The sequence below is a fragment of the Balaenoptera physalus genome (assembly GCF_965194825.1).
Source record: "Balaenoptera physalus genome assembly, chromosome: 4".
In the NCBI taxonomy this organism is placed as follows: Eukaryota; Metazoa; Chordata; class Mammalia; order Artiodactyla; family Balaenopteridae; genus Balaenoptera; species Balaenoptera physalus.
This window is the reverse complement of record NC_138891.1, coordinates 74,659,905-74,683,025: the sequence shown is the minus strand read 5'-3', so window position 1 is coordinate 74,683,025 and position 23,121 is coordinate 74,659,905. Positions and strand designations below refer to the sequence as shown.

Here is a 23,121-nt window from a genome sequence, read left to right as displayed (position 1 = left end):
AGGACTGGGACCCTTTTCACACCAAGCTCTCTTTAGCCGTGGTAGCTGACCACCTTGGCAGAAGGGAGCACAAGGGCTAAGGCCCCAGGATCAGAGTAGCCTGCCACCAGCCCAACTCCTCCCAGCAGCCCCCCAGGACCTGCCACTCACCCAGTACAGGGCCTGGTATTTGCACGCAGCCTTACCCTAAGTGCCCTAGGTGGGTCAGACAGCTTTTCCTACAGTTTACAAATACGGAAACAGGTTCAAACAAGTGACATGACTTGCCTACAGTTACCAGAAAGAGTACAGCAGATCCAGGATTCAAACCCAGTTGTTAATCCATGAAGCCAGCGCCCTTCTCACAATACCACCTCGCCTCCCTCCTCCCCCGGCAAGGCCTAAGCCCCAGTCCTCTCCTAGCCACCCGATCTCACTCTTCAACCCAGTTCCAGGAGTTCTGAGCTACAACAGCCCAAGGGAACACCATGGCCTTAGGACTGGGCTTGGAGCCAAGCCCTCCTACCATAATCCCATCTCCTGCAGGCAGCCCTCCAAGTTTTGGAAGCACCTGGGGCAACCCACGCTATCACATCACCAGTTTACACATCTCCAGTGCCTTCCACCACCTCCTGCCAGGACCATGGGACCCCCACTCTGGCCCCCATCCACCTCCTTGGGAGGAGAGCTCCACTCTTGTCTTAAACAAGGGGTCCAGAAGGGAACCCAGCCTCCCAGTGTGGCTGGACTATGGGACCACCGGCCCCTCGCTCTGACCTCAGACACAGAATCTGTTGGCACAGCCTAAGTCCAGGCCTGGGGTGGGGGTGGGAGCTGGGCCAGGTGGGCAAGAAAGAACAGAGCGCCCTCCTGGACGCTTCCAATGCCCCAAATCCAACAGGCCACGAGGCTCCTGCATCTGCTGGAATCACGCACGCCTGAGGACAGGCACAGAATCTGGGCTAAGGCAGAGGTGGTGACAGCCTCATGCTGCTGCTGCAGCGGACGTGTGTGGCACCAAGCTGCATCCGCTCACTGTCAGTCCCCAACCTGTACATCACCTGTCCACAGCAGGAGCATAAAGAAACGTTTCCACCAAGCTGCAGCCAGACCAGAGGGGTTGGGGGTGGTGGAGGCTGGAAGGAGGCAGTGAGGCCTGAACACCTGGAGCCCCCTCCGTGAGGTGATGTGGCCACTGGGCCAGTGTGACCCCCAAAGAGCCTGTCCCAGAGACCAAATGTTGAACCCCACAAACACAGCAATCTTTGGGGAGCCAAGAGGCGTGGAGGGGGAGGGACGAGAGCCCAGCCTCCTTGTCAGCAAGGCTGCTGACCGGCCACCACAGACACAGCAATCCTGTGATTACCACCCAGCCCCCCTGGGTGGGAAGGGCAGGAAAGGAAGGAAGAAGAAAGGACAACACCCGGGAAGGGACAAAGCCCATCCAAAAATAGCAGGGCCATTCCAAAGAAAGAAACGCCTCCCCTCCCCACACCCACCCCCAGGCCGGCTGAGGCCAAGGAGGCAGGGTGGGGAGCCCCTGGCCCCCAGACCCCGATGCTGCTCTCACCCAACACCCATGGGCCCCCTGGGTCCCACGTGCCCCTCCACGGAACAGGCTCAGACACCAAGCCCATGGCTGGACGCTGGACTCTGCTCTCCACACCTCTTCAGAGATGCTCGTTAACTGAGGTGGAGAAGCAGTGCAGAGTGGGACAGACTCGCGTCCAAGGCCAGGCTGACACCGTGATCACGCCCTCCCAGTGGACCCTGAGCAAGACCAGATGGGCAGGAGGTCACTCCCTCTGCTCCTTTCCTTTTGCTAACAGACCCTCACTCGGAAGCCTCCTCTGGACCCACTTCTGAGAGCAAGAGCAGAGCCAAGCCTACCTCTCTTTGTTACTTACAGGTATGGCCAAGGCTAGAGCCAGGCCCGGAAGAAAGGGCTCCCTTTATCACTGCTGGGGGTCCTCACATCAAGTCTCAAAAAAGGAGATGGGAGGTGAGGGGGGCAGGAGGCACGACAGCCCTTGCTACTGGGGGAGGGGAGTTGGGAGTGCAGAGTATGTATAAGAAAGACCCCCTTGGGAATGACATCCCAAGCACGGAAACAGCATCCTCCCAATGAGGGTCAATTATAACTCCCGAGATGGCCAACATTACGTCACGCTGCCCACTGGTCCCCCTCCAAGGCTCAGTGGGGCGGAGATACCAGCAGCCCAGAGAGGACCAGACCAGCCCTTCCCACCTAGCCTGCTCTGGCCACACCTCCCTTCCCCTTCCAAGAACAGCCCAGAGTCTCCACAGCAATTGGAGGGCGAAGTCCCCGTAGCAAAGACAGGCACCTCCAGCAGGATGCCTGACAGCATCCTGGGACAGGCAAGATGTGAAGCAGCACCTGGGAAACACCAGGGCCTGGGTTAAGAACCACCGAAGGCTGCCCCAGCTCTCTTGGGGACCAGCCTCTGGAAACCTCAGCCCCTTATCCCAGTCCTGGCTTAGGTAGCCCAGAAATGGCTGACAAATGTGGCTTAAACATTCTGCTCAAAACACCACCCCACGCACTTCTCTCCAGGTGTCCCCGGCAGCCCCTGGCCTTGAGGGACAACACACCCCCTTTGCTTCCCCCTCTCCCACCCACCACAGGAAGCAAAGGCTCCAGGGACCACGCCAGGCCAAGGACCTACACATGGATTTCAAAATCTCTGTCCCCCTTCTCTGGTTTGTGAAAACAGAACATCAAAGTTCTGTCAGCCATCCCAGCCTCCAAAGAAGACCCCCTGGAAAAGAGTGGTCATTATCTGCCCCTCACAGTCTAGACAGAGCCTCGCAAGCTTGGCTCACAGGACATCTGGTGTCCTCTCTCTGCCCCCTGCCTGGTACCCCGAGAAGCCCTGAGTCTAAAGAATCAGTCAGAGCCAGGGGCAAGGGTGCTCCAGACTCTGGCTAGGAGACAGCTTCTGCAAGAAGAAATTCCAGTCTACAGAAGAGCACAGGTACGAGACAGCTGAGAGCCAGGCTGCTAAAGGAAGACGGAGAAACAGACCGAGACCCACATGTACAAACCCAGACCCAAAGGGACACCCATGAACAGAGCCCACCCACCCGGAGACACGGAGACAGAGCCAGACAAACAAACACACTTGGGGCACCAAGGAAACAAGGGGGCATTTAAAGCTCTGGTACCACCGACACACAGGCCCACTCCCAAAGCCTCACCGGCTGTCATGCCTCCTGCCCCTCACCTCCCACCTCCTGAGTAGCTCCAGGGACCTGCGGCAGGCACTGTGGTCCAAGTCGGCCGGTGGCCCTGGAGGAAGAACCCAGCAAGCCCACACTGGCAGGCAGTGGCGGTGGAGCCAGCAGCTGGGCCAACCCAAGCCTGTGACAAAAGGGCGGGGCAGGGCCCGCCCACGGTGACCTCGCAGGAGGAGCGGCTCCCCTCTTCCCTCCTGTTCCCCGCCTCACTCCAGTGGTGACCCAGGGTGCCAGCTCCACAGACAAACGCCCCAGAAACACACAAAACCCGAGTCACCCCCTAGGAAACACTGGGCCCTGGTACACGGGCCCCCACTGAGAGCAAGGGATGAGGGAAGTAGAGACCTGGGGACTACAGGGTACAAGAGGGCTCAGGTCCAAGGCCCTCTGGCTCCTGGAGGTGGGAATGGCTGTAGGCTCAGATTCTAGCTGAAGGTCCTTCCATGCACCTCCAGAAGGGCCCCCACCCTAATCTTCCTATTTCTAGAATGCTCCCCAGACCGCCATGCCTGCATTCCCTTCCCTGGCCCCTTAGCTCCAAACCACAGACTACATATTCCTTCCTGTCCTCCAGGCTTCTCTCCTAGCAGCTTTCTACTTCTGTCCACCACCACGAACTCCCCAACCATACCTCCCCCCGCTCAACTTGCTGGGATGTCACTCTTATTCACAGATACTGGGCCCGAACGTGGGGGGAGCCCTGGCCTGAGGAGGAGATGCTGGGGCCACAGCGCGTGCAGGTCATGCTCCTCCGCAGCCAGCCCAGGCTCCAGGGCCTACTCCATCAGTCTGACTCAGACCCAGAAACACTCCCTCTCAACAACCCCCCACGAGGCACAAGGTTTATCCAAAGGTCCCAGACCCCTAAACCTGAAGTCCAGGTCGAAAGGGCTCTGTGGGAAGTCCCTGCCTGGCTCTGAGTCAGAGGAGCTGGGAGCGCAGGGAATTTCCTCTGCCTCGCTCCTCTTCCTGGTCCTCCATGCTCACCCCCTACCCCAAAGGCACCTCTAGCCCGCCCCACCGCAACCACTTCCTCAGACACCCTGGAGATGAGATAACAGAGGGTGGGCTGAGTGGTAGGGGGGCCTCCACAGCAGGCAGGCTTGAACTTTGGGGGCTCCAGGTGGGAGACCTGACTCAGGAGAGGCTGCCTGCAGGCAGACACGTGTTGCCAGGTGTGAGGGGGAGGGAGGGGGCAGGAATAGAGACCCTGTGAGGGCAGCCTGGGGACAAAAAGGCTAGGTGGGAGGCCCAGCAGAGGATGGAGGAGAGCCCTGGGAGGGGGCAGTGGGCTCAGTGGGAGGGCAGAGGCTGCCAGGAAAAGGCAGGGCTGCTTGGGGCTACTGAAGGGCACCCAGGTGGGAGTCCAGAGTCCTTATCCTGGGAGGAGGGGGAAGAGGAGGGGCAGGGGAGGATAAGAGGAGGAATGTCCAGGAGTCCCGGTTGGGCCCCGAGGTCAGGCTGCTCCACTTCCTACACCCCACCGTAACAGCAGTGCGGCCCCGACCCACAGAGCCAGGGCTGGAGCCTGGTGGGAAAAGGGTGACAGAGGAGACGCTAGGCAGGGAAACCCCCCTGCGAGCCACCGCAACTGCATACTTAACCCCAAGCACTCAGGAGGACCCAGGCCTGCCCTCCCCTCTTGCTGCAGGAGCCCTGAGAGGGGCTGTTGCCATGGGGACCTGAGAGGCAGAACGGCTCTGGGTCCCAGGTCCAACCACTCTGCGCCCTTCAAGGTGGTGCAGGCACAGCCCCCGCGCGCCCTACCTCCCCTCAATGACGGTGATGACATCGTTCATCTGGATGTGCAGCTTGTCTGGTTCCTCAAAGTCCTGAAGGGCCCGCATGTCAGTGGGCTGGGCCTGGGGGCAGAGACAGGTCACTAACCACCTCAGGCTGACACCTGCTCAGATACCCCTGCCCCCGGGGGCAGATCTGCCCTCACCTCCAGCAGGAAGTCCCTCAGGGCCACAAAGGTGGGTCTGTCCTCTGGCTTGTGAGCCCAGCACTGAACCATGACATTGTAGATGTCCTGGGGGCAGTCCTCGGGCCGGGGCAGACGCTCCCCCTCCTTGTCAATCTTATGCAGGATCTGGTGGTGGGGAGGTGCAGTGTGAGGACAAGCAGAGCAGCCGGCTCTTCACCGCTCGTCTTCCCCCCAAGCCCACGGAACAGCTGGAACTGCTGGCCGCCATGCCTGTACCCCAGAGAAGAGCTCTGCCTGCGCCCTGGGCCTCTGACCCTCACCCCTAGGTCTGGGGCCTCCGAACAGGGGGCTGTGGCAAAGGAGGACTGCGAAAAAGCCCAGGCCGGCCTGTTCCTGACCACTGGGGGCTGTGCTCTTTGCTCAGCTACCTAAGGGGGTGAGGCAGACACACGGCACAGGAGACAGGGATTCCAACAGGTAGGAGCCAGTTCCAACAGGGCCAGGTTGGGAGACAAGGATCAAATCAACCCCCAGCCACGCTGTGGGGAGCACAGCCCCAGCCCCCTCACCTGACTGCCATTGAGGCCAATCCAGGGCTCCTGGCCATAGGTGAACATCTCCCACAGCGTGACCCCAAACATCCAGGTGTCGCTGGCATGGGAGAAGGTGCGAGTCTTCAGGCTCTCAGGGGCACACCTGGCAGAGGCAGGGGTCAAGCAGAAGGCCTCTCAGAGCAGCCCCACCCCCTGCATCAGCACCAGTGGACCCCGAATGCTCATGCACAAGTGTGCCGTTGCCCCACGTGCCCGGGTTCACAGTAGGTACTGGGGGCGCAGTGTGAAGTTAAGGACTTCTTAACTACGGGGTGCACAGATTTGGACAAAATTGTCTCTGCTCAGGTCTTTTAACCACACACGGCCTGGGGTGGGGAGAGGAGGACGTTCCCATGTCAGGGAAAGGAAGAAGGTCAGCAGCTCCAGGAGGGGCAAAAAGTGGGGTGGGATAAGATCTCAGGCTGTTTTCTAATTGTGGTGGGAGGATGACAATTTCCAGATTTGGGGCAGGATCCTAGGATTTAGGTCATTTCAGCAGGAAGGTGTGGGTGGGAAATCTGGATAGGGCCTGGGGAAGAACCAAAATGGGTGGGAACAGTCACAGTGGCTTTCCTCATCCCACATGCTCTCTGGGGCTCCCTCTTGGGTAAGGAAGAAAAATGGCACTGCAGGGAGGCTAACAAAGGGTATTCACTCCAGGGTGGACTGAGGCCCGGGGAGTGAGGAGGAAGCCGCCCTCGATGGAGAATCAGAGATACCTCATGGGACTGGAGGGCTGGCCCTGCCACTCAAAGCGGGTGGGACCCAGGGAGAGTCACCCAAGAGCTCTAAGCCCCACATTCCTCATCTGTGAAATGGGAATAACAATAATCTGCTCACTTCACAGGATTGTTTTAAGAGGGCTGCATAAAAAAAGGTGACCTTATAATTTACCATTCATACCAGGACGCTTGAGTATGAAAGGAGGTGCTATTAGTTACTCCAGGACATCAGGCATAATCCAGGATGTGTGATCATCCTAGATATAAAGTCAGTAATTAATTAGGGGTGACCGTACATCCTGGATTAGAAGGGTTTTCTGGCAACCAGAACTGGACCAACTCCTCCCACCCCAAAGCAAGGAGATGACACTCCTTCAGGAGCCTCTGACAGCAGAGGATCATGATGGCCTCAACACACGATAAGCTCACACAGAGGCCAGGGCAGGGCCAGGTACCACCCCAGTGTGCAGGTGAACATCCCTCATCAGTCTACAAGGCCCTGCCTGCCCCCAGCTCTACCTGGGACACGCTTACCAGCCAGTCTCTGCCTGGCTAACTTCTGATATTTCAAGAGCTTAATACTGAGTCTTCCAGGAAGCCTTAATGTGTCCCACAGCACTTATCCTTGTGCATCCTAGCACCTGGCACGTGGGCCCCTAAGAATTCCTGGATGCATAAGTGAATGGATGGGCACACAAGGGCACCGCAGGTCCAGAAGAGACAAGGGCTGGTGGGTGTATGGAAGGCCCTGGAAGCTCTGAGGCCTGGGTGTGTAGGGACCAGGGCGGGGCGGGGCTGGGTGGGGTCCAGGCCCCACGAGCCGGCAGCGCCTGCCCCTCACCAGGCAAAGGGCACCTTGCGATGCTCCTGCATGACGTAGTGGTCGTCATTCTGGGGTAGTGCTCGCATCAGCCCGAAGTCCCCGATCTTGACCAGGTCACGGGTGGCCAACAGCAGATTGCGGGCGGCCAGGTCACGGTGAATAAAGCGCTTGGACTCCAGGTAGCCCATGCCCTCAGCCACCTGCACAGCGTAGCGGCTCAGGGTACCCAGGAGGAAGTGGCCCTGGTGCTTGCGCAGCCGGTCCAACAACGATCCCAGAGGTGCCAGCTCTGTCACCTGAGGCCACGGAGGAGGAGGGAGGAATAAGCATGGCTGAGCCCTGCCCTTCCCTCAGCTCCTCCCCTTAAGGCCTGCCACAGCCATGTTCCATGCTCCTTCCTGGCCTGTCCTCCAGGGACCTCTAGGAGTCCTACAGCTTCCCAAGCCTCTCCCCTCTAGGGAACATGGGAAACCGAGGCTCAGAAGAGCAACCCAAAGAGGCTCAGGTTAGCAATGCCAAAAACTAAACTCTGGGACCGGCCCCTCCCGTGGGTGCAACCCTCTGCCGGTGAACACAAGCCAAATCCAGAGAGATGGAAGTGAGCTCCAGCGGACACCGGGGTCAGTCAGTACTGGGGTAGGACTGTGAGCCCCTCTGCCACATAAGGTGGGGGACCAAAGTAGGATCTGGAGGACCTCTGACCTTCGTCAGGATGGAGGGAGTAACCACAGCACAGGCAGGAGGTGAGGGGCACAGGGCCCTCCCTGCCGCCATCCCCCTCCTGCCCACAGTACTCACCATCTTCATGGGCGGCGTGAGCACCACACCGTAGAGGCGAATGAGGTTTCGGTGGTCAAGCGAGTGCATGGCATTGACCTCCCGGATGAAGTCGTCCATGGCCTCTGGCTGGCTCAGCACATCAGGCTTCAGGCACTTCACAGCCACACTCACCTGGCCAGAGTGGGGACTGCAGAGAGTCAGGACAGGCCCCAGCCTCCACACTCCGGGCCAGCCTGCTCCCCCCTCCAGCCTCAGACCTGCTCATCGGGCGGGTGAGCGTGTCCCAGGTGCCTGTGGCCTGGCAGGGGGAGGGCAGCTGGCTGACCCCAACAGCCGTGAGCCGGGCCTCCCCTTCCCGCGGGAGTGCCCAGGTTAAGTGGCAACCGCAAGGTAAGAGATGACCGGTACAATTACGGAATATTAAAATGTTATGATAAAAAATGTTTTTGGTGTAGAAGGAAAATGCTTTAAATATAATGCCATAAAACTAATTATGGTGACAGAAATCAGAAGAATGGCTTCCCTTGAAGGGTGACAGAGATGTTCTACATCAGTGGTCCCCAACCTTTTTGGCCCCAGGGACGGGTTCGTGGAAGACGGTTTTTCCACAGACCAGGATGGGGGGGGTGCTGGATATGAGGGTTCAGGCGGTAATGCGAGCGATGGGGAGCCGCAGATGAAGCTCGCTCACTCGCCCGCCACTCACCTCCTGCTGTGCGGCCCGGTTCCTAACAGGCCTCGGACTGGTCCCGGTCCACGGCCCGGGGGTTGGGGACCCCTGTTCTACAACACAATCTGGGCAGTGGTCACACGGGCCCATGCATATGTGAAAATTCACTGAGCCGTACACTCAAGAACTGTATGCTTTACTGCACACACGCTATCTTTCCCTCTGGGGAAAATTTTTAAAATACAATACTAAGATGAAAGGGTAAGCGTTAAAAAGTTGTATCTAAAATTTGTATCTTAAAGAAATTCAACAAAATATCTGAAGGGGAAAAAAGGTGTAAATGCTAACTCTGCTTCCTCTGAGTAGTGGGATTACAGGCTTTTTTTTTTTTTCTTATTTTTAAGTCTCCAAACTTTTATGATAATTAGTTTTATAACTGAAAAAAGGAATATGTGTCTAGTTAACCCTGAGCATGGACTCCAGGGTGAGCCACTTTGGACCTGTCCCCAGCCCCCTTCACATCCCAGCAGAGGGGACAGATCCGCCTTAGAGGGCAGAGCAGGGCCTGCCACGCCCCGCAGGACCCAGAGAGCTCACCGTCTTCCCTGAGGGGGCGTCCCACTCGCCCCTGCGCACCACGCCAAAGGAGCCATCTCCCAGCTTCTCAAAGAGATGCAGGTCCTTCTCCCCAATGAGGCAGGTGAGGCTCTGCAGGGATCCCTCCACTGCTGGGCCTCCGGGGGTGGGTGAGGTCTTCCGGAAGGTGCTCTGAGAGTGATGAGGGGGGAACTCAGCCTCCAGCCGCTTTCCACTGAACACCTGTTTGAAGGCAGCCAGGGGCCAGATGGAACCCTGAGGCCCCAGAGCCAGTCATTCAGTCCTGCCACTGGGTCTTTGGTGAGGCCGCCAGACAGGTCGTGGCTTTGCCAAACTTCTGGGGGGAGGCCTGGCTGGAGGCCCACGCCCCCTCCTGACCACACCTCCAAACGGGAACCCACGGCCTCGGTGTGGCCTCGGGCTACGTGCCAGAAATGGGCTGCCAGGCATGTAGCCTGCGGCGGCTGCAGTCCCACACCCAGCTGTGGGGTCAGGGGTAGCCCAAAGCCACTCCCGGCACCACCTCTGCCCCCCTTCCTGCTCTGTACCCCTACCCAGCACAGACTCCAGCCCCTCACCCGAGCAGATGGGCAGGAGCCCGAGGGGCCCTCACAAACACCTCCTGTCCATTTTTAGCCCTGGCCCCGTCTCTGGGTTGCCCATTTGGCGCTGTCTGTCTCCACCCTCCCCAGGGCGTCGGCTGCTCTTCATCCTGCCCAGGGAGAGGATAATTTGAGCCTGAGGTTGGACCGTGAGTGTGTATGGGGGTGCAGATGAAGCAAGGCCTTGCTGGGGAAGGGCCTGGGAAGACAGCTGGGCTTCTGGAGGGAGGCCTAGAGCTGAGGGCTCAGAAACAAGGAAGGTTGAAGAGGACTCTGCAGCCTGGGCTGGAGAGGGAAGGGGCCAAAGGTCAGGGGACAGGAGGGAAGCCCTGAGGGTCAGAGCGGCCCTGTCAGTTTGACTTGACCACCTGACCAGGGCATGCAAGGCCTCGGCTTCAGGCGGCACCCTCTGCCCAGCTGGTCCCTGCCCCCAAGGTTGGCAGAGCCTTGTGTGTATGGGGTGAAGGGGTCTCCAGTCTGAGGGCCTCTTCTGGCCGCTGCTCCGTCCTTCCTCCCAGCAACTGGAATTCCTTCCATTTGCAAGCAGTGTTCAGCTGACAAGGTCCTTCACAGCCTTTTTCTCAAGGGGACCCTCCCCAAGGCCCCGTGAGGTGAGCTGGGCAAGTGTGGCTGGCACTGTCTTACTGGCCACATGCCTCAAGTCTGGAGTGGTCAACCGACTGGCCCGGGGACCTCCTGTGAGTTGGTGGTAGATCCAAGACCCCCTGAATCCTGCACACCGCGTGGCTCTTCCCTCCTGCCTTCGCACGCCCCAACACACCCATCCTCCCCTAAAACCTGGGCAAGGGACCAGGACAGTGTCCCCAGAAAAGGCCACAGGATCCCAAGAGACAGCCCCTTGCCAGATCACAGCCAGGAAATCTCTGCGGCCCAATCCCAGGTCCAGCTGTTCTGCACTGCCCGCCCCTCTCCCCAGCCCTGAGGCCAGAAGTGGTGGGGGAAGGCCCGGCTGGTTCACTTCCTCTCACATTGTCTTCCAGACAATGGGCAAAGTTCCACTGAGTCAGACCTGGGACTCACCACTCCAGAGACCCAAATTAGGGCAACGGGGGTGGGGGCGGGCCTTGGGGAAGGAAGCTGTCAGTGGGGCCCGGTGACCAGAGAAACCCTCCACAGACTAGGGAGGTGCGGGACAAGGGAAGCAAAGACGTCCTGGGTCCAGACGGCCCCACCGCCCCACACTGGACACCGGCCCCAACACTCAGACAAAGCGAGGGCTCAAGTTACAGCGCACTTGTCAACAAGCGCCTGTTCCATGCCCGGCACCACTGCCCAGCGGGAGGGGACGTGAAGCCAAGGCTGCACACAGGCTGCTCAGTGCTGTCTCCAGTGGAGACAGACGCTTAGCCAGGCAGCTCTACAAGCACCCTGCCCGATAAGACCCCGGAGGAGGGAGGTCTGTACAAAGTGCGAGATTATACTGCGGGGAGTGGGGGAAGGCTCTCAGGACGACACCAGAGGAGGCCCCAGTGAGCCACCCCTCCCACGTCCCTCCCTGTCCACCCACCTTGCTCATCCAGGACTTGCGTTTGCACACGGCCTTCCTCCTCTTCACAGCCTCCCACAGCCGCCGCTGGCCTGCGGGGAGGAAGGGGAACCCGTGCTGTTAAGGCGCTCACGCCCCCAAGAGGCTGCTGCCCATCGCAGGCTTCCTCGGTCACCCTGCAGGGAGTCCACCACTAGACACTGCCCAGCACGATGACACCAAGGAAACAAGCCATCCCCACCAACCAGGGGCTGCCATTAACCAGATGGTCACTGCATTCCGCTTCTAGGCAATTCTTCTCGAACTGTATGGAGGTATTTAACCACCAAAATTGAACAGTAGTGCTCTTATGCCAACTCTCAAGAAAAAATAAATAAATCAAGGTAACGGACAGAATTTCCCCAATTTTGAGTTTTTCTCCCATAAAATTTTATTATGTTACTCACATAGATATCAACTCTCTAGGCTAAAAGCAGCGTTAAGTCAGTGCCTAAATTAGCACATTATTACTTATTTAGCTATTTTAGGCTGAATGCACTCAAAAGTTTCTAATGTTCTACAAGGAACACCGTGACTTCTAGAAGCTATAGCCACTACTTTCAGGATAAACACATAGAAAAAAAAAAAAAGAGTTCAACTTATAGAACAGATCTTTGTAGGAGAGACAGAGAAAGGGAGAGATGGGGAGAAAAGCAGCAAACCATCATCTGAAGGATTTTATCTTCCCTTCTCCACAGACCTCTGGACACTAACCCCCCTGGTGTTCAGAACAGACTCAATTCTACATTTATAAAAGAGGAGAAGATGGAAGAAGTACACCCTAGAAATGTCTGCACAAACAAAACAGAGTGTGTAGTTAATCGTGAGTAGCCAGAAATTTAAGTAAGATTCCTCAAACTCCAATTCACCTTCACAACTGCAAACTGTTCTCATGCACTCACTGTGTGCAGCATCTACTGATGCCCCTCTGCCCCACCGCGGGGGCTCTTGGACAGGCAGTGAGAGTTCTCAGCTCTGCCACCCCACGGAATAAAGGGGGGAGGGCTCTTCCATGCGGTTGGTGATCCTGAGGACAGAGGAGGTAAATGGTCAGTGGGACGACGACAGGCGAGGCCAATGCCCCCACCTACCAGGCCGGCCCATGCCAATCTTCTCCAGGTCCTCATTCTTGACATACTCAAAGTGGGACAGGCGGGTAACGTTGAGGTCGTCGCGGAGCCGCAGGAAATATTGCTGCAGCTGCACCTCGGACAGCAGCTCCAGCAGCCAGCCTGTGCCCTCCTCCGGCTGCATGCTGCTGCTCCCCAGCCTCTGCGGGGAGAGAAGAATGGCTCAGGGACCACGGGATGCAGGGGGGTAACAGGCGACCCTGCCTCTGCCTTGGGCTCACCCACATCCTACTATGTGCTGTGGGGAAGGACTCAAACCACCTTCTTGCTCCCCAAAACAGCTGTACAGAAGAGCCTGTAGCCACCTGTCCTCCTCCTATGGCAACAAGGGTAGAATCAGGGCAGTTGGGACACAGCCCAGGCCCCGGAGTTAGGGTCTTACTCCCCAAATCTGCCATCCATGGCCGAGTGACCGGAGATCAAACTCTGTTCTCCGGTTCCCTACTGGCTCTTAAACTCTCCTGTTGTCACAAGGCCTTTGAGAATCTGATGGAAACTATCGATTGTGTCTCCAGGAAAATATATGCATCCTTATTCATAATGTTTTAATTACAAAACTTTTGGGGGTGCAGTGTCCCTTGAGACCCATCCATGAGCTCCCCAGACCTGATGGACCCCACAGGGACTAGATGAGCTCTAGCTACTTTCCTTTCAATGCCTGACATCGCAGGAGCCTCCCCCCAAGTCCAAAGACCCCTCCACAGGCCACCACACAAACACCTCCAGGATCACAGGAGGGTCAGAGAGAAGGAGGGGCGGAGGCTGGGGCGGGTTTTCAGACTGCTGTCAACGGCTGTCACAACAGACTCTGGCCCAGTGTGGTCAAAGCTTTCAACTTTTTCAAGAAATACCAGAAATCTGAATCTACGTGTAAAATCTCCCTATTAAAATTTTTTTGAAAAGGTAATATATGCACATGTAAGATATTCAAAAGGCACATGAGAGCCATAAAGTCTCATCCCTCTCTTAACGCACAGCCACCTCACCCCCATCCCCGAAGTCGGCTGCCATTAATGACTTTTACGCATTCTTCCAGACTTGTTTTTTTCCCCACACAAATACTCACCCATTATCCACACCATTCTGTTCCTTGTTTACACTTGACATTAGATCTTTCTCCTGACTTTTGAACTATGTCAACTAATTCAAGTTTGAAATACACACACGCAAGCACATGTGTATGCTGTGCTGGCCAAACAAAACTACATGCAGGCCTCAATCAGCCAAGGGGCCACCAGACCTGTCACACCCTCTGGGGCCCAGAGAAAGAAGCCAGTGGCACCCTCAAAGCTAGGCAGCCCGACACTAAACCCATCCCTGTCCGAGTAAGACCCATCAGAGCTGACGGCTTGGCCAGCCCCTGACCTGTGTTCAATCCCCACTGGAGAAGACAGGGATGAGGGAAAAGGCCAGCTGCCCCAAGACCCCCTCCTCCCGACTTGGAGGTGGCCTTGTCCCCCAGCTCTCATCACAGGTTGCACTGAGAGAGCAGGTGCTCACAGCCTGGGCCCAGCGTGAGCCTCCTGCTCCCACAGTTCCCAGCGGTGCTGCCAACCCAGTGCCAGGAGCTCAGACTCTCCCAGGCAGCTCAGGGCAGTACAAAGAGCCACCAATGGGAAAGAGAAGCCCTCAGTTCAAACCCTGGCTCCTCTACCAAAGCGGCTGGGCCAGAAGGGGGTTTCCAAACTTTAAGCCCTAACCCTTCACCCAGATGGTTCTCATGAGGGCCATACAGCTCCCTAGGGGGCATTTTTGGTTGTCACAGTGTTGGGGGACCATTAGTGGCACTGAGTGGGTGGCTGGGGGACTCACACACTGTCCCAAATCCCATACAACTTAATTCATGCAGGTGAGAAATTTGTTTATAATCATCTGATTATAAATCAAATCCCATTTTACATATGAACAAGAAAGTATTTTTACAGTGTTAATACAGACTGAATTTTCCTGGAATGGAGCTACTGTGTAAACTGAGGGAAAACTGGCCTTTCGCTTTGTTTGGAACTTAGCAGAAGTTGTCCACCATTCAGAAAAATATCACTGAAGGCAGCCCACCCTACTATTTCAAAACTCTCCTCTCAGTCAGCACTTCTAGATGTTGCTGTGCTGGTTCTACCTGAGGTCTGAGCATCTGACTGCTTGGTAATGTCAGATTGTACTGACATATTAGAATACATGAAATGCTACAATTGATTTCCTTTTGGTTCTCCTTTATATTACAGGAGGCATCAAGTTGACTGGCCACACACACACACACAGTAAACAGGTTGCATTTCTCTTAATTTTAGTTAAGAAAAATAAAAATAACTCTAACACTTCAACTACAGTTAACTACATGCTGGGCACAGTTCTGAGCACTTAGCTGTATTAATTCACTTATCCACAACAAAGCCATCTGTTACAAACAAGGGGGTGTGGACTTAAGAGGGCAGGGCACCACTGCTTTCCAGAAGAAAGGCCCAAAGGTACCCTGTGAAAATCACCAACCTAGGCAGCGTCTCTCTGTGCCGTGACCAGGAGAGGCCAGCCAGCACTTCCGCTATCACTATTCCATCCCTGGAGCAAAATGATCCCACCCCCTACACGGCTCAGCCCAAGAAGAGGCTGGCCACCCGGGCAAGTGGTCTGAAGACCCCCACTGCTTCCTCCCCAGTCGCCAAATCCCAGGGCTCCAGGCCGCTCACTCCTACCCTCCTGGGGGTAGGAGGCAGCCACTCCTGAGAACAGCTCCAAGCCCTGCCCTGTGTGGTCCGGGCTGGGAGAGACCCAGAGGCCACTCCCCTGAAGAAGCTGCTTAGAAAGCACAGTCTGCCCTGTTCCTTTATCCCTGAAACACCAGCTAACGAATCTCCCTGCTCTGCTGGGTCCTCCTCTCCCTGCTCCCCAACCCCAGGAACAGGGCTGCTCTGCGTGGGGCGGGGGTGTGTGTGGGAAGAGAACACTGGGATCTGGGTGAGAAGAAAGCAGCCAGGGTCCCTGTCCAGTCTCCACCACCCCGCCCAGGGTGACCCTGGACATGTCCCCTCCCTCCCCTCCCTCCCTCTCTAGCCCGTGTCTGTGTCGGTGAAGCACAGAGCACTGCTGCGGCTGCCCCCAGCACAGCCCCGTCCACACACCTGTGTCTGACACGTGTGGCTCTCATGGCCGGCACGCACACTTCCCACACACGCTGTCCTGACACACTCGCCACCAAGAATGCAGCCGCTGGAGCAGGGAGGCCCTGAACCCCGTCAAGCCGCCCGGTCCTGCTCTCTGGCCCTCAGCGCAGGGCTGCCTCTGAGGAGCCGATTCCATCCCAGTCTGTCCAGCTCCCGCCCGCAACCCCCCACTCACTGTGTAGAGTCTCCGCCGGAGTCTGGCCAGAAGAGGGAAGGAGAGCTCTAGGCCAGGGAACCGACGAGCTGCTGGCATCTCCACGGAGCTGGACCCCCTGACCAGGTCACTGGGGCTCTGGCCCGAGGAGGTGGGGGTGGGCAGTGGTCTCAGCTCCTGAATTTCAGGTTCTGCCCAGAAGGGAAGTTGGCCAGAGGTCTGCCCCAGAGGCCCCCCAAATCCCACACCAGGGGTGGGAAATGGAGCAAAAGAATAGGGTGGTCCCCTTTTCTCTGCTCTACAGCTGTTTCCACAGCTGGCTACCCTGGCAGGAGAGAGTTAGTTCTTCTCTCTGTTGACTGCAGCCTGGGTCCTTGGTCCTGTTTCTCTGTCTTCTCTCCAGCGCAGTGGTCACAGCTCCAGCCCTACTCCCTGGCTCCCCCGCCAGCCCGCCTCCCTCCCCCCTCCCTCCGCAGCTGAGCAGCTCTGACACTGGCTGAAAAAGGACCTTTCTGAATCACTGCCAAGAGGGCGGCGGGAATGGGGGGACTCTTCCTCCCAGCCACCCGCGCTGCCCCCACCTCCTCCCCGCACACAAGGCCCCTGTCTCTGGCTTCCACCCCAGCCCCCAGAGTTGCAGACAACCCCTGGGATTTTAGGGTGGGGGCTAGGTCAATCAGGCAGCAATATACAAAGAGGCCCCGTACGCGCTTATCTGGGGCTGTGAGGGCTTAGTGCACAGCCTGAGTTGGGGGCTTGGACACCAGAGAGTCGTTCCTGGACCTTGCAGGCAGACCCTTCGGAGACCCTCCCCCATCTCCCAGTCCCAGCCTTGGCTGGGTGTCTCCTGGCTCAGGCCCTAATGTGGCCCTGTTACCCTGGTGCCCGACGGAAATAGGAGTCCGGCAGCCTGCCAGAGCGGGGCAGTCCAGCCAAGAGCCGGGGAGGGGGGAAGAATCTCCCAGTCCAGCTGGCCAAGATCCAAAGCCCCCTCAAAACACACAAATATGCCCCTAAACCCTGCGATGCCCCCAGCCAAAGCTAGAGGATTCCGGGCTATAGGATGTCTCCTGAATAGCACCTACACACACAGACAACAGCCCCAGCTAGAGGGAACTGCAGTCACCCCATGAAGCCCCCGTGGAACCCACACATTCCTAGAGCTGACAAGTGATCCCTCTGGCCCTCCTCAAGGGCGCCAGCTGCTCTTACACCCCCCTCGCTACAGCCCCCAGAAACACCTGACAGCTGCAGGAAGTCCTCTCAGGCTCCCTCAGCACCCCCCTCCCAGCCATGCCCAGGGAGCCCCTGTTTCTTGCACACTACTCTCTTGTCCCTATCCAGCTGGCCACCAGCTCTGGGAGTCCCAGCTGGCTGGTGGAGTAGGCAGCTGGGGTTGAGTTTTGGGGAGTCAGCATCCCAGGCTCCTTCCAGGGCCTCTCTCTCAGTGCTTGACCTCCCTGGCAGGGAGGTGCCTGCAGGGACAGCCATTTCCAGATCTGACTCAGGGAGGGGGGAAACGGGAAACCCCCCAGCAATCAGTCCCTCTTTCCCATCTCCCTGTGATCCACCACCACCCAAAGCTTGTGAGGCCAGCCAGGTGCAGCCTCTCTTTGGTGCCAATGAATCACCAGTCTGAGAATGGAATCAGAGCTAATGGACAAGATGAGGTCGGGTCAAGGTCACACTGGAGCTGACCTTCCTGCAAACGCTGCCTCACAACGCCCACAGCACAGAGAAGCCTATTGCTTATTTCCCACAAAGCACCATTCTGAAGGAGATCCAGGGACCTGACTTCAGGGGACAATTTAAGCAGGATTATTCCCTCTACCGCAAGTTGGGGGACTGCTGGATTGGAATGGCCAGACTGAAAATTATAGCCACCCCTGAAAGATGTGCCCCAAATCCACCAGAACCCCATGCCTGCCTGTTCCCTTGCACATCAGGTAAGAACAAGCCTCAGTAGCTTGCTCAGCAATCCAGCTGTGGGAGGCTGTGGAGAAAAGCAAAGCATGGTCAGGGGTCAGAGGTCAGGCCAGCTCCTGGACCTCTTCTCCCAGCCCCGAAAACAGCCACCTTTCTACACCGCCACCCCCACCCCGCTTCGTCCTGTCAGTGACTGCCCTCTACTGGTCAAGAGAGAAAGTGCTTGATCTCCAAGGGGAAGGGAAGACGACCCATAAATACCATGATCATGTTTTCCAAAGCAAACAGGGACATTTGGCTTAATACGCAGATTCATAAAGCCAGTAAGAGGGAATGTCCAGGGCACAGGGACTCAGTGTCCATAAAGCACTAAACCCACATCCTGGCAGTGCTTTCGGGGCTCCCCTGCAGCGCTGAAGCAAGCCCAAAGGGCAGCTTAATTGGGTCCCAAGGACTCAGAGATACTGAAGCAGATGTCAGCAACAGGAATTCACCACCACTGACTCGCCCCGCCCCACCCAACACACAAACACATCACCCTTCTTTACCCAGCATCCCAGCCCCCAGGATCTGTCCTGGGGCCAGGCTCACAGATACCCCTCACTCCTGAGAGGCTCCCCTCAGCTCACCAGCAGACGATGCGGTCTAGCGCCCGGCTACCTGGCTATCCCCCATGTTTCCCCTATTACCTGCTGTCCCTCCTCGGCCTCAGTTAGGCGCAGATATGCAAATCTCTCACCCTCGGAACCCAAACTCCGGGCTTTAGGGCCCGGGAGGGGAGCAGAGCCCTCCCGCAGTCCCCGCCCCTCCAGCGCACCGGCAGCGTCACTGCCCTGCGTCCTGAAGGGCCAGGCCTCGAGCATCCTCCAGAAGGGCAGGGGCCGCTAAAGCACCTCAGCCAAGGGAAGGCCCAGTCCTCGGGCCCGCACGCACCCCACAGCCCCGTATCTGCCACCTGCAGCCAGAGCGAGGGAGCAGAGCCTGGTGGTAGCGGTCTCTCCCGCTGGGCCTGCGGCTGCCCCTCCCCCAATCCTGTGCACAGCCTCCATTCCAAGGAGCCGCCTCTCCGCAGCGCAGGCTGTCCCCCCAGAGAGCCAGGTGAGGTCCCTCCAGGACCCCAGAGATCCACAGCCACCGATCAGGTCCTGGGGACTCAAGGGCCCCCATACTCCATGACAAGGGGGGGGTGTCCATCCAAGAAGCTCACAGAAGAGAAGCCCCCATCCTAACTCGACCTGAGACCCCTCCCTCTAGACCCCTCTCCTTCCACCAGCCCGGCTTCCACCTGGCTCCAAGCATGCGCCCACCTGCCAGGCTCCCTGGTGCGCTGCCGTTCCGCACTCCACTCAGGCCCGGGGAACCTGCCCAGCCCACTCCTCTCCGCAGTGGAAGCCACGCCCCCCGCATCCGCCCTGGGAGGGAGACCTCAGCCCTCCGCAGCCCACGCCTCTTCTCACCGGCCTGGACTTCTCCCCACCTGCACTTCCACCCGCCCCGCCCCCAAGACTGCGCGTTGGGGGGCGGGGGGGGGGGGCTCGGGAGCTCGGGGCTGGGCAGAGCACTGTGGCTGACCTCTCTGGGCTCAGAAGAGTGCGAGTACCCACACTCCCTCCCGCAGGAGCTGCCCCAACACGTGTCCACGCAGGGCTGTCACCCAGTGCCAGGATGAGGACATTGCTAGTGGAGGAAGTCCCACTGCAGAGGCCCCAAGGTGCCACACGCACACCCTCTCATTCCAATGGCATCTGAAGCTTCCACTGACTCCTCAGTACCAGGTATTTAGGGCTGAGCTCAGGGCACCCTCACCCCTTGGGGGTTTGGGGCAGAGGAGGCGGGAAATGCTGAGACACCTCTACTCTCCACTCCTTCCCCCACACACACTCCACCTCAAGACTGAGGAAGGAGACCCCGAGTGGGCACTAGGTGAGTTCCCATAAGGCTCACTCTCTTCAAAAGCTCCTTCTCCAGCTGAAGCGCGTTGGCATAGGGGATGACCCTGCCAGGCAGGGTGTTTATTCCAGGCAGAAGCTCCTCTGCACCTTACTGCAGCTATGGCAGAAACTGGTTTTGGGAGCAGCTGCACGAACACTCAGGAGGCTGTCGAGAAAGAGAGGCTGAAAATGCCAGGCCCACAGACCCCTTCTTCTTCTGGTTGGATAAAGGGTCTGATCTAAACCATTCCCCCTTCCTGCTTTCTCCCTACCTCCTCCCTCCACAAGGCCCCTGCCTCCGAATGCCATCCTATTACAAGATACCCACAAGATCCAAACTGCCTCTAGGATTTGGGGAATCCACCCCACATGTACACCCTCTGGTCTACAACTTGCCCCCTTATCTCTAAAGGGAGCCGGTAGTGGCCCAGGAACCAGCCTGCCTCTGCTGTCCACTCCCCTCCCCCAGGCTCTCCAACAGCATCAGTCAAGTTACAAATCCACACTGAGGAGCAGACGTGACATGTAATTTCCGGCCAAGAAGATTTTTCCAAAACAATCTACCGTATTCTCAGGAATATATGCCAGGCCAGCTCTCTCCCATCTCTGCCCTCCCTCTTCTCCAGGCCCTGGAGGGAAAACAACATATTGGGGAGGAGAAGGAGGGGGGCTTATGGCTCCTCTCCCAACCAGAGGATTATCTTGCCTACACATGCCAGCCCCACCAAGCCCAGTCAACCTCAACTCACCCCTCTGTGTGCAGCGCCCAAGCTTCTGGACCAAGGCCAGGCTGGTTCCCCTTGGGACTTCATCCCAGAGGGAACTGTACCAGGTAACCCCACACCTTCAGGTCATCCCAGGTTTGAAATCACACTGGTCTGGGGAGGAGGCTGGCCACGGGCCAAGGGAGAGAAGGGGGTGATTCAGACACATACCATGGCTGTCCACACCCTCTCCATCTCCAGGCCACAGTGGCCCACTCCCTTCCAGGGGAGCTTGGCAGCTGAGGCCCTGAGGACAGTCAAGGCTGAGGCATATTTGCCAGCAGTGCTGAGCCCACAGGCCCTGAGTCTAACCCTGAGGGCTTTTCACCCTTCTCCTTAACTGTGGATATTTCCTAACACTTCGGAACTCGCCCTTCCTTCTCTTCCCTCCCTGGGGGTCACCTCCTCTCCTCCCAGGGCTCCAATTAGCACCATGTGCTGTCTGTCTCCATTCCTGAGCTCTAGAAGCTCTACACCCATGCTTCTAGACATTTACAGCCAGCTCCACCAGGAGGATGCAATGGTACCATAAATTCTACATGCCCAAAATGAGCTCATCAACCCCCGCCTTAAACCTAGCTTATGTGTGCTCTTATATCCTGACTGAAAACATCACAGGCCAACACCAGCCACCTAGGCTAGACACCTCACCCCTGGCTCCCCAACCATAACTCCCTTCTTTCCCCACTGGGCAGGCCACAAAATCTTGTTTCTGCCTCCTCATTACTCCTCCCATCAATACCTTTGGGACAAGAGTCAGGCAGACCTGGGCTGAAATCTTGGCTGTATCACTCTCTAGTCAGACGACTTCTGGGCAAATGCCTTAACCTCTAAGCCTCAATTTCCTTATCTGCAAATGGGAATAAACAGTACGTCCTTCATAAAGTGCAAACTCAATGAGATCATGAATGGCACACTTAGCACAGCATCTAGCACATAGTTCCCTATTGTTATACTGTCATCTGAACACAGATCCGAAGTTCCTCTCCTGCTTACATCCTTCTGTAATTCCTCACTGAGCCAAATACAAGGCCCTTCAGGATCCATCCCTTGCCTATTTGTCCACCTCCACCTCTTATCATTTCCTTCAAACGTCTCCATATTCCAACCAAGTCAAATACTTGCCCTTCCCTAGACACACCATCTTCTTTAATTTTAATGTCTTTGAGCTATTCTTTGTGATACTCTTTTCTCTTCATGATGAACTCCTACACATCCCTCAAGACCCAAATAAAACGTCATCTCATTTGTAAATTCCCATTTCCTATCCCCAAACGGTTCTTTTTGCCATTGCTTCCCATGTTATCTTGTTAAAGTATGTTTGAAAACAAGAGCGGTATAAACACATAATACTACACGTGGAAAATAGCCAAAAGAATGAAAAAAATTTTAATTATCCATCATGCTCTAATCCTTAAAGGGTACTATTTCTGTAGCACTCTGTATTAATACATAATTCTATTGAAGGAGCCCTATGTACGCACCTCTTGTAGTTTGTACATTGTAACCATCTGTTTATATCTGTCACCTTGAAAGAAGAATCTGGCAAGGCACCTGGTCAAGAGAGTCTGCTGAAAGGGACTTCAAGCCTTTGTGACAGACACTGGGGAAAGGAGGCCTGTCTCTTTTCCAGTGATCTGGTACCTCCTTATGTCCAGTGAATACCAGGAATAAGTCTGGTTGCCCTTGTCGGCCCTGGCTTTGCTTCCCCCCATTATTTCGAATCCAGAAAAGCAAGCACCTTCGTGGGAAGAAGGGCAGCCAATCTCATTACAGCTACTCCTGTCCCAGAACCACTAAGCTACTTTGCTCCCGCAAAGCTATTTCAGCCCCGGGGACAACACAGCAGTCCCTCAAGGCAGAGGGAGAGCTTTGACTGAAGGCTGCCTTCTCATCAGACTGCGGAGGGAGAGCTGGGGATACCACAGGGTTGATCGATGGGCAGGAGGTCTGGTTTGTCAGGCATCCCAGCCTCGCAGAGAGAGGAGGGAGACAGGGGGGTCAGAGGGTGGAAAGGCAGGGCACAGAAGCAGGGGCAGACACACCAGATACAGGGACCCTCCTGTGCCTCATCTCCTTTGACTCCAGCAGAGAAGGAGGTGTAACTTTCAGAGAGGAAAGGAAAGAACCTGACTAAACAGCACAACACAGACCCTCACTGAACCCAGTACCTCCCCACATCTACCAACTTGGTCTTGAAAGTATTTTTTAGCTGTTTCACGCTCCACCAGCGAAAGAGCAGTGTGCCAACCCTGACACCCAGAGACAGGACGCTGAGAGCCCTAACACATCCCTGGAGCACCCCTCCCCCGCACATAAACACCACTCGAGTGTGACAGTGGGTAAATTCCTGCAGTGGTCTGGGTCTCTTGCACACGCGCACCACTCACGCCCGAGTGACAGGGCTGGGATGCAGGGTACTGCAGAGAGCTGCCTCTCACCATCCTCTGGCCCAAGCATCCTCCCGGCACCAAGGCCCGGCAGCCGAGGCTCCCGGGAAGAGAGGAAGGATGTAGTCTGGCTCCCAGCAGCCAGCCACTCCCAGGGCTCTTCCAAGGCTG

The 23,121-nt window shown here is 56.9% G+C and overlaps 1 protein-coding gene across 24 annotated transcripts in view; it reads right to left on the bottom strand.

Moving 5' to 3' along the window:
* TNK2 (tyrosine kinase non receptor 2) overlaps window positions 1-23,121 on the bottom strand; it is a gene marked incomplete at its 3' end in the record, with an annotated part of 41,849 nt that overhangs the window by 6,771 nt on the left and 11,957 nt on the right. For 8 of the 24 annotated variants that reach the window (XM_082458501.1, XM_082458518.1, XM_082458502.1 and 5 more), the window contains exons 1-9: window positions 15,961-16,364; window positions 12,589-12,769; window positions 11,480-11,550; window positions 9,350-9,604; window positions 8,101-8,253; window positions 7,321-7,598; window positions 5,734-5,860; window positions 5,183-5,329; window positions 5,005-5,099 (exon numbers count right to left, since the gene is read on the bottom strand). In XM_082458501.1, the coding sequence (XP_082314627.1) occupies window positions 5,005-5,099; window positions 5,183-5,329; window positions 5,734-5,860; window positions 7,321-7,598; window positions 8,101-8,253; window positions 9,350-9,604; window positions 11,480-11,550; window positions 12,589-12,769; window positions 15,961-16,038 (1,385 nt within the window). In that variant the 5' untranslated portion in view covers window positions 16,039-16,364. Of the gene's footprint in view, window positions 1-5,004; window positions 5,100-5,182; window positions 5,330-5,733; window positions 5,861-7,320; window positions 7,599-8,100; window positions 8,254-9,349; window positions 9,605-11,479; window positions 11,551-12,399; window positions 12,525-12,588; window positions 12,770-15,960; window positions 16,366-19,172; window positions 19,295-23,121 lie in introns of those variants that run through there. The other 16 variants (XM_082458519.1, XM_082458503.1, XM_082458504.1 and 13 more) reach the window with 10 other exon arrangements.